At 37.8% G+C, this 10,512-nt stretch overlaps 1 protein-coding gene across 3 annotated transcripts; it reads right to left on the reverse strand.

Moving 5' to 3' along the window:
* Positions 1 to 963: 963 nt before the first annotated feature.
* On the reverse strand, positions 964 to 9,130 carry LOC307122801 (uncharacterized protein). 3 transcript variants are annotated; one of them, XM_079811022.1, is made up of 16 exons: positions 7,437 to 9,130; positions 7,096 to 7,210; positions 6,903 to 6,995; positions 6,312 to 6,707; positions 6,069 to 6,173; positions 5,700 to 5,932; positions 5,433 to 5,611; positions 4,396 to 4,489; positions 4,090 to 4,325; positions 3,142 to 3,259; positions 2,967 to 3,058; positions 2,227 to 2,344; positions 1,987 to 2,088; positions 1,734 to 1,901; positions 1,411 to 1,587; positions 964 to 1,264 (listed from the first exon to the last, which is right to left on the reverse strand). In XM_079811022.1, the coding sequence occupies exons 1-10, from the start codon at positions 7,515 to 7,517 to the stop codon at positions 3,151 to 3,153; spliced, it is 1,641 nt and encodes a 546-aa protein (XP_079667148.1). In that variant the 5' UTR covers positions 7,518 to 9,130; the 3' UTR covers positions 964 to 1,264; positions 1,411 to 1,587; positions 1,734 to 1,901; positions 1,987 to 2,088; positions 2,227 to 2,344; positions 2,967 to 3,058; positions 3,142 to 3,150. The 3 variants fall into 3 exon arrangements, with proteins under 3 accessions (XP_079667148.1, XP_079667146.1, XP_079667147.1); XM_079811020.1 differs by having other exon boundaries at positions 3,142 to 3,262; XM_079811021.1 differs by lacking the exons at positions 964 to 1,264; positions 1,411 to 1,587 and having other exon boundaries at positions 1,870 to 1,901; positions 1,987 to 2,086; positions 3,142 to 3,262.
* Positions 9,131 to 10,512: the final 1,382 nt, after the last annotated feature.

Here is a 10,512-nt window from a genome sequence, read left to right on the forward strand (position 1 = left end):
AACCCTAACCCTAACCATCCTTCTTTATACTGGATCTGTCTGTCTGTAATAGATCAAAGGGGCAACATCTTTTTATCAAATATTGGCTATTAATAGCTTTTACATGACAACAACGCTAATAGCCTACAATAACTACAACAACAATGACAACAAAGTGCAACATGCACACAATTAACAAACATTTACTGATAATGTCAAGATACTGATAAGCTCTTATGGCTTAGATCAGTGTTTCCCAATCCTAGTCCTGGAGAACCCCCAACACTGCACATTTTTGATGTCTCTCTTTTCTGACACATTCATTTGAAATCTTGGAGCAGGGATGGGCAAACTCGGTCCTGAAGGGGCCACTGCACTGCAGAGTTTAGTTCCAACCCTAATCAAATACTGTTTGCTATATTTCACTGTTGTTCATGATGACCAATGTAGTTAATGTTACAGTATTAAGTGTTATCCACAGAAGAATAAAAAGGGTAGTATTTGTAATTAACGTAATATTAATAAATAAAACATTAAATATTAAGTGTGGATATACAAATTGATAAGAAATAAATGACCTTAAAAGCGCAAAAATGTAACTGAATATAGTAAAAGTACAATTCATAAATAACAGTTATGCAACAGTGGAGGTGTAATGCAATGTCCAGTAAAAAGGTATGGTAAGTTAAGCAGGCTAGCTGTATTTATGTAGTAATTGTGGCAGAGTTTTTTTTTTTTTTTTAAGTTCAGTTGCATAAACACAGCCATCCATTATGTTAAGACAACGTCTTAAGATCTATGATCCACTTACAGTTAGTCAAGGGGCATTCAGTCTTTTTGTATCAAATCAGGCAGATGTTTTTTTAAAAAGTTCATAACTTTTAAAGTTATGAACAGTCTTTTGATGACTAACTTGTAAGACTAGTATTAGCGGTTTATGTAAGCAGACCCAAGTTGGTATAAGAGAAAGAACAGACAGTAGCTCAGGGTTAGAATTACATTTTTATTTTATTTGTTTATAAATCAGAAATCTATTTGATCCAAAAAAAAAAAGAAGAAAAAAAAAGTCCAATGGTCTAAACCTCTTCCTCTGAAAGTTCTGGACTGCTGTAGTCCTCTTCACTTTCCTCTTTGTCTTCCTCCAATATGAAAAAAGAGGGACCAGTGTCAACACAGGCATAGGTGCTGGTGACAGCACTCAGTGTCTGCTGCAGAATGTGCCGTTTGTGTAAAATACAGCAGTACAGTCCCCTGTGTCCCTCTTCGGTCAGCCCTCTGGGTGAATCTAAAGTGAAAAGTGAATAAAATGTACATGAACAATTAGGCATCATTTCATGAACAATTTAGTTGGAAACATACTGCAGTTTGAATGCAGAGTTTTGAATTCCCAAATCTGGGACATTAATAAAAATAAAAAATAAATATATATACTATTGATTTTGATGTCCTCTTTAGTCTGCTGAATGAAGCGGTCCTGTTTCTCCAGTGCCTTTTTCAGATATTGATAATGTTGACTCATCTCCTTCACAATGATTATTTTCTCCTCTTCCATGCGCTTGACCAGCATGACCTGATCAAATAGTCGCCTCTTCAAGCGGAGGCTCACCACTTTTTTTTGGAGGGAAAAAAAAATTAACACTTAAACATGTTCAGCTTTAGGTCTAGCACAGTGTTATTACTTGTATTAAAAGTCAATTGAATTTTGTGAATTTCTAAAAGCGAAAAAATAATAATAATAAATACACATTGCTTACCATCTCCTTGTGCTTCCCAAGGCAGAATTACATCATCACTGCATGCTGCATCTGCATCAATTTTCTCTCCACAGCCAGGAAGGGTATTGTAGTGCATTATATTCTCTTGGAGGGTCTTTTTGAGCTCACCAAGTCTCCGCCTTTTTCGTTGCCTTGTTTGGCTGCTGTCTGCAAGATTAAAAAAAATATATATATTATATTATATTAGAAACAAAAATGTAAATAAAAAGTTGAGTGATGTGGTAGCAAATACCATTTTGTCGATACAAATCATGCTTCCTTCTTCGGATGGAATATATGATCTCGTCAATTTCTCTCTGGAGCTCTTCCTGGCTACTGTGAGTTTTAGGTTTCTCTTAAAAAAAAAAAAAAAAAAGAAACAAGCAAATGTTGACCATTACAGAAAACAGTATCACAGCCAAAAAAAAAAAAAAACAAGCCAAATGTATGGCAATAAAGTACTAATTTAAACACCAGTAACTACATGACATACCAGTGGCTGCCCATTTCTTGACATCACACACCCACCGATCTGCATCCTCCATAGAGACGTTAAACTCTTGCTTGAGACTCTCAAGTTTGGCTGTTTCAATTTCTGCTCTCTGTGTAGTCTAACAAATAACAAAAAAACATAAGCCCCAAAAGTTAATCTCTAAAGCTGTTAACATAGGCAATTCAGTATTAGATTTTTAAGGTAGGACAACCATACGTTTCAATAACATTTATACAAAGGACATATACAGAATTATTTAAAAAATAACAATAGCAGTTTTCTAAATGCATGACATTATATTTCATATTTAAATTTACAAACCATTTGTAAAAATTTACAAACCAAAGTATAAATTTAGTTAAATTTAGTTTCAAACATGTATACAAGAGTGCAATTGTTGGCAAATACCAACGCAATGTAGGATTTTTTGTAGGATTCATTGAAATGTAGATTTTATTTTGAAAATTAAATAAATAGAACATTTTAAAAATACTACATTTGTTGCCATTGCAGAATAAAACAATACAACTTTAAAACATTAGTGACAAATGACATCTGAAAAATACAATCAAGTACCTGTCAAATTTTTATTGAAAAAAAAATCTAAAATTTTAAAGTCTGTTGAATACTTGTCATTAACCAACAAGTGCCTAAGGTCAGTATTAAAAAAAAAACACAAGACCATTACAAATACACTTCAGAAGAACCCAGAGGATTAACATGCAGTGCTGCCTTCTTACTTTGACAAATCTTTTCGCCAGTGTCTTGTGTAGAGTCTCAACCTTCCTCTGGTTCCATCCCATGGCCAGCACGGTTATCATATCTGCTCTTCCTTTAAAAACAAATCAGATGGCAAAATCAATTGTACAATCTAATGTGTAGTGTCAAAACACTTTTTTTTCACCTTTAACCAACCTGACTTGGTCATGTATTTTGTGGTAAGAGCTGCCCTTGAAAGGAAGCTATTGACCTGTTCCACCTCTTCACCAACAGTATTTCCTGCACCATCCTGGCTTCTACCACCCCACCTAACCTGCTCCAAAACATAAGATCAATACATTTATCATTAGAATCTTTCACAACTGTAGTTGGTTAAAGTGTTAAGGATGGTTTTGGAAGCAGACAGTCCTACAGACAGTCCAGCTGTTTTGTAACAGTATGCATGCATATGCATACATACACATACAACAGGTTGACAAAACATTTAACACACACACACACACACACACACACACACACACACACACACACACACACACACACACACACACACACACACACACACACACACACACACACACACACACACACACACACACACACACACACACACACACACACACACACACACACACACACACACACACACACACACACACACACACACACACACACACACACACACACACACACACACACACACACATTTGCCAGTGTGAGCCTTGGCATGCATTACAGAGAGAAAAGGCTTCATCACTGTAAGGGGTTGCAGCTCAGGCAACTTTTCTGCCATCTTTTCCAAATATGGCCAATACCTGTAATGAGAAAACCACATTGTATTTGGTGTGCATGGCAGCAAAATGGTAAGGAGACAAACCAGGACCAATGTGACTTTTACAATTTCTGTAAACAATCAAAGAACACAGCTAATGCTGTAATGCTAATGTTGCCTTCTATCTGCTGGACTAAACTGTAGTAACAGTAAACTAATCACATGGTTACAATATTAAGCTTGCAAGTCCATTATATCTTAAATATAAATATCTTTAGCAACTCACAGCATTACGTGCCTACATTGCATAGATTACTACATATTAAAATATCAGTGAAAACATCAGTTATCATTTGGTAATGGTTATCTACCTGCAAGTGATGTCCATACAAAAGAAAGTTGTATTTGCAGCTTGTGCCAGCTCTTTTTGCAGAAACATTGGGTAGGCATATATTTCACCACGGTAGTGATTCAAGCCTTGCAACAAGATTCCATGTCTGCACACAGCTACTTCAAGGCCCTCCTCATCCACCTTGGCCTTGGATTTCTGTGATATTTCTCTGGCTGCTGTAAATGTTGCCGGCCCACAGACATCCTTACCTGTCCTCTGAAAGTAGAAAAATGTCAACACAGGACTAGTAAAAAATTAAGAATTGTTGAGTTTAATAAATTCTTACACTAATCATCTGGCTTCTGATTTGGTCAACAAAGACTGACACTTTGGCATCTTGTGCAATGAACAATCCATCAAAAAGAGATGGTCCATCTGTCCTGTTAAATAAGAAGAATTCATTGACAACATAAATCACATAATCAAATGCTTTATTCTTCTCAAATTAATGACAATTATCCATCAAGTTACCACATCACATTTGATCTGGAACATTGTTTAGAGCAGGCACTCAACACTGCTCCTGGAGGGCCACTGTCCTGCAGAGTTTAGCTACAACCCTAATCAAACACACCTGAACCAGCTAATAAAGCTCTTCAGGATTACTAGAAAGCTACAGGCAGGGGAGTTTGAACTCTGCAGGACAGTGGCCCTCGAGGACCAGGGTTGAGAACCGCTGATTTAGGGTATCATGTTTTATGTCACCAATGGAAATTAATTCGGTCATTTTGCATTAACTTGCGTGAGAAGTTCAAAAATGTTGTGATTTACTTTTTATTTTTTATTTTTTTTTTATTAGGCATGGAATCAAGTTACAGAAGTGAGAAATATTGAAAAATGTATTGTTTGGATCTGAAATATCACAAGCTGGTTTAATACACTATTTCCAGTTGGTGTACAAATATTAACTTATAATGTTGTATAATGGTAATGTTGAACATTAATGCATTGTATATTTTGTTACTTTCTATGCTATGAATTTCAAATAAAAATCTAATTATACAATTATGTGAACCTAATGTTGTTTAACTGCCCAGTGATCTTTGCAAGCCCTGCAATAGACTGATAGCCTGGTTTATCACCTTTCACCCAATGCTAGATAGGATATAGGATTGAAATTGTATGTATATGGAAAGTTACATGTTTTAACAATAAGCTGCAGCATAGTTTCTATATAAAAAACTATCTGACCATCCAAGACCATCTAGCATTGGGTGAGAGGTAATGTACAACCTAAACCAGGCTACCAGTCTATTGCAGGGCTCGCAAAAAGATCACTGCAAAACTGTGCCACCCATTAAATTGTAAAATGATTACACTGACCCTTTGGACTTCTTAAACCGGTAATGCTTTCTATTGCCATCAGCAGATATAGCCAGCATGTCTGGTGTGCATGCTGGGCATTTAAAGGGCTCCATCAGGCACAGATCTTCCTTCTTAAAATTGCAGAAGGCAAACTCTCGAAAGACTCTATGAAAAGTATCACCACAAATTCTACCCGTCTGGAAAGAGAGATGGTATTATTTTGGTTAATGAGAGATTTTGAAGTTTGAATTTCTGAATTTAAAAAAAATTAAAAACAGTACTTACCCGACCAGTGCAAAGAGATCGGTGTTCAAGCATTTTGAGAAATGCATGTTGGGATAAAGCTGGGCTTGCCAACTTCATCTGCCCAAATGATGTGAGCACATCAAACTTGAACAACATTTGGCAGCTTGTGGTTGCTGGCCAGTATCTACATCCAAGCAAGTCACTAATTCCAGGAGTCCATTTAAAAGAACAAAGTGGGCAGCATATGCTAGGCAGGCACAGGTTGTACGGACCTTAAAACAATGATGTGACAACTATTTTACTAGTATTTGTACAGCACAAAACAAAAGAATAAAAGTAAGCCATTATTATGCTTGACATCATGTCACCTTCTGATGGAATACCAAGTAGAAAGACGTGACAACATACCATTGATAGTTACCAAGACAGTCTGCTTTCCTGGGATAGCTGTGAAGTCTTGGTTTGGACCACAGGAGCAGATTTGTATTGGTGGAGGAATTGGAAGCATACACACTGCAGTAAATACAATTTCAGACATGAATATTAGTAAAGTCTACAAACTACAGATAGAGCTTATATTGTACCACTATACATGTAGTCAACATTTTGAAAACATGGTGAGAGGACACCTACTAAATTCCTTGAACATACCTTGTTCACAGAGTTGATATTGGCCACTTTCATCAACCACCACTAAGGATGTTGGTGGAATAGGTTTGTAAAAACCATCAATCATAGCTTCTCTGTCATGGAACACATTTTTTCTGTGAATGACTGAGTCACATGCAGAACAGAAAAACTGACTTCCTGAGGGAACACAGTCTAGACACCGGACAACAGCATCAACAGTTTTGCATTGTTGACAGCAATGCTGGGTTACCATCTCTGCAGCCAACATGCAATTTAAGAGCTCGGGCATTGCGGCTTTAAATTTCTCTTCAGTGATGACCTGTCTTTTGGTCCATGCAGACATGGTGGGTGTCTCCTCTACTTCCACTGAAGCAGAGACCGAGCTTAGCAGTTTTTTTAGTCTCTGGAGATGTTGATCTAAATTAATAAAATATTTTAAAAAGACAGTTACACAAACATTTTAATAAAACCAAATGAATTTCTTAGTTGGCTTTGACACTGCATATGCATCATAAAAATGGGCATTACATACGTTTGTCAGTTACCTATATGTCACATTTTTACGTTTAAATAAAGACCGACTTTTTTAGGCTGTCAGTTCAATATATTTACCAAGACTTGGAACCTCTTGTGGAATTTCACTTCTTTGCAATTCATCAACGTCTTCTTCAACATCTTCAACATCCTTAGTGCCAGAAGATTTAACTGCAAATACAAAATATTATGACGTAGAATAGAAAAAGCAGACTGCTGACCAAAAGCATAAACACTTGTAAATAACAAATTAACTATATATTTTACTGACCAGATCGATTCTTCACGATTCTAACACGTTGTGGTACGATGTTCCCATGCTGGTCTCTCTTCCTCCAGGAAACATTGGAGCCTTCAGTTCCCTTCTGCTTTCTTTTCTTTGAAGGCTAAAATAATAATAATAATAATAATAATAATAATAATAATAATAATAAATATATATATATATATATATATATATATATATATATATATATATATATATATATATATATATATATATATATATATATATATATATATATATATATATATATATATATATATATATATATATATATATATATATATATATATAATTAGGCCAAAACCATAAAACATATTTTTTTTTACTTTTTTTGTTTCCAACTCATCTGCCATGGTTTCTCCCGCTTCCAGCCATTCCTTAAACTGTCTGAATGACTCAGATGCCATTTTTCGATGTTTTTTTAAAGAAAAGAAAAATAAAGACAGTCAAAGTACAAAAAAATACAGGGGGGGGGGGGTCTCTAAAAAGAACAGATTGATTTCAAATATTGAAATGATATAAAGATGAGTTTGATTTGGGTTGGGTTTCAAAAACCTGAAAAAAAAGATGAGCTAGGATTAGTTTTACCAACACTATATACATTTAGCTAAATGCAGAGTAAATGACCAAGTCAAAAAGGAAAAAGCTGTATGTCTACAAAAGCTCTGAGAGTACACTAATCAAACAACCAGGACTGTATGAGTGGTCACAGACTGGTTACCATGTGTGCCTATAAATCTGAATGCACTAACATTTAATTGTTGTGTGGCTATAGTCTTGAATAGGCAGTGAACCTGAACCTGAACCTGATTCTGTCAACCAATTTTGTCAATATTGCACCTTAATGTGCTTTAACAACAAATACCACAGTAAAACGATGGTTACTGTGGTAAAACCATGGAAAGAGGTGTTTAATGTGCTTTAACAACAAATACCAGAGTAAAACTATGGTTAATGTGGTAAAAGCATTGCAAGTGTTGTGGTTAATATGCTTTTACTACAAAACACCACAGTAAAACTATGGTTTCTGAGGTAAAAACCATGGAAATAGGTGTTTAATGTGCTTTAACAACAACTACCACATTACAACTATGGTAAATGAGGTAAAACAATTGTAAGTGTTGTGTTACCATGCTTTATAACTTTTGCTGTGGTAAAAGCATTGTATAAGTAGTTACTGTGTTTTAACTACAAATACCACAGTAAAACCACAGTTTTAAAAGCACGATGCTTTGTTACTATTATGGATATACAAATACCACAACAAAACTACAGCTACTGTGGTAAAATAAATATGGTAAGCTTTGTGGTAACGGGGCTTTTTTACTAACTAACAGCTAAGTTACAGTTACTGTGGTAAAATCGCGTTAGTTCAGTGGCATTCGCAAATGATTTGTAAACGTCAGACTGCACTTACACATGAATTGCAGACAATCAGAAAGATAACTTACAAAGAACATAAAATAAAACCCACCTGGATTATGAGGTTCAGGGTCACTCCTTCCTCTCATTGCATGTTTTTATTGACAACCGCAGTCATATTCCATACCGGTCAAAGTTCATTTGATGACGACACACCCAACAAACGAGACTGTCGTTATTTATCAGACCGCTAGAGGGCGCTAAATTTCAAAACGTGAAGATAGGTCGTAATATGCTGCATGCACAAACGACCTATGGTGTCGTTTTTTGGAGGAGGACAGGCTGGCTTTTTCGCAGTGCGATGTCTGGCGTGCTGAAATCCAAAGTCAGCCCAGTCAAGAGAGAAGAGGCTCCAACCATTTTGAAAAAAGCAGAGGAAGTTTGTAGTTCCCCCTGAGGATCCATCATGATGCAGGGCTTTTTCGCAGTGCGATGTCTGGCGTGCTGAAATCCAAAGTCAGCCCAGTCAAGAGAGAAGAGGCTCCAACCATTTTGAAAAAAGCAGAGGAAGTTTGTAGTTCCCCCTGAGGATCCATCATGATGCAGGGCTTTTTCGCAGTGCGATGTCTGGCGTGCTGAAATCCAAAGTCAGCCCAGTCAAGAGAGAAGAGGCTCCAACCGTTTTGAAAAAAGCAGAAAAAGTTTGTAGTTCCCCCTGAGGATCCATCATGATCAGGGAGGAGAATTCGAAAACCAGTTGTTTGCACAGCTGAAGAAGAGTTGTGGAGTGATGGGCTCAAGAACGACACCGTACCATCCACAAGGCAACGGACAGGTGGAACGTCTGAACAGAACACTGCTGCAAATGCTTAGAACGCTCACAGAGAGGCAGAAGTCAAATTGGAGAGAGTCACTGCCCAAGCTCATCTACGCATACAACAGCACTCGATGTGAAGTCACCGGTTTCTCCCCCTTCTACCTCCTGTTTGGAAGATCACCGAGATTACCTGTGGACTTACTATTTGGCTTGACACCAGAGTCTGGAACCGCTGATCATCAGGAGTATATGAGAAGGTGGAAAGAACAGATGCAAGAGGCATATGAGATCACAACGACAAACGCAAAAAAATGTGCTGAAAAGAGTACGAGAAATTATGACCGCAAAGTAAGGAGTTCTGTATTGCACGAGGGTGACCGGGTTCTCGTCAGGAACTTGACACCCAGGGGCGGAACAGGGAAGCTCAGAAACCACTGGGAAGATTGCATTCATAAAGTCATCCGGCAGGTGGGAAAAGACATGCCCATATATGAAGTAATATTAGAACAAGGCAAGGCGAGAGGAGGTAGGATACTGCATCGTAACCTGCTGTTGCCGTGTGACCATTTGCCACTGGAAGTACCATTAAAACCAGCTAAAGCAAAAAGACAAATCACAGCATGGACCCGCAAAGGAAGGGAGCAACAACACCAAGAAGCAGATGTTGAGGATAGTGATGAAGATGACTATGGATATTATCCACCCATGGATCAGCCTTTCCCTGTGATACAAGTAGACACAGTCAGTCAGGAAGCTGAACAACTTTCACAGGATGCTGAGCCTCAGCAACAGGACTACCAGCTGGAACAGGATAGTGGAGATACACTGACAGAGAGGGACACATCAGGACAACAGGAGATTATTGCTCAAGAGGACACTGCTCTAGAGGAGGGAACGTCCGTAGTGCAGTCACCTGTTCAAAGTGGAACTCACTGTGGACATGAACAGCGATATCAGCGACCAGTCAGGGAGAGACGGCCTCCAAGAGTCTTCACATATGACCAGTTGGGCAATCCTGGTTGTTACAGCACTGGACTCACAAGTAACACCATGCAGTGGTACCCACCAGCACCTTATAGAGCAGTGGTTCTCAACCTTTTTTGGGCCAGCGCCCCCTATCCATTATCCAGGTCCCTTAACGCCTCCCCCCCCCCTCTCCACACACACACACACACACACACACACACACACACACACACACACACACACACACACACACACAC

This window comes from Gobio gobio (assembly GCF_949357685.1).
Source record: "Gobio gobio genome assembly, chromosome: 2".
Taxonomy (NCBI): Eukaryota; Metazoa; Chordata; class Actinopteri; order Cypriniformes; family Gobionidae; genus Gobio; species Gobio gobio.

Coding starts and splice junctions, on each gene's coding strand:
- LOC307122801 (XM_079811020.1), bottom strand. CDS start 7,517: ATGGCATCTGAGTCATTCAGACAGTTTAAGGAATGGCTGGAAGCGGGA. Junction 7,211..7,436: donor ATGAGTTGGAAACAAAAAAA/GTAAAAAAAAAT, acceptor TTATTATTTTAG/CCTTCAAAGAAAAGAAAGCA. Junction 6,708..6,902: donor ACAAGAGGTTCCAAGTCTTG/GTAAATATATTG, acceptor TTATTAATTTAG/ATCAACATCTCCAGAGACTA.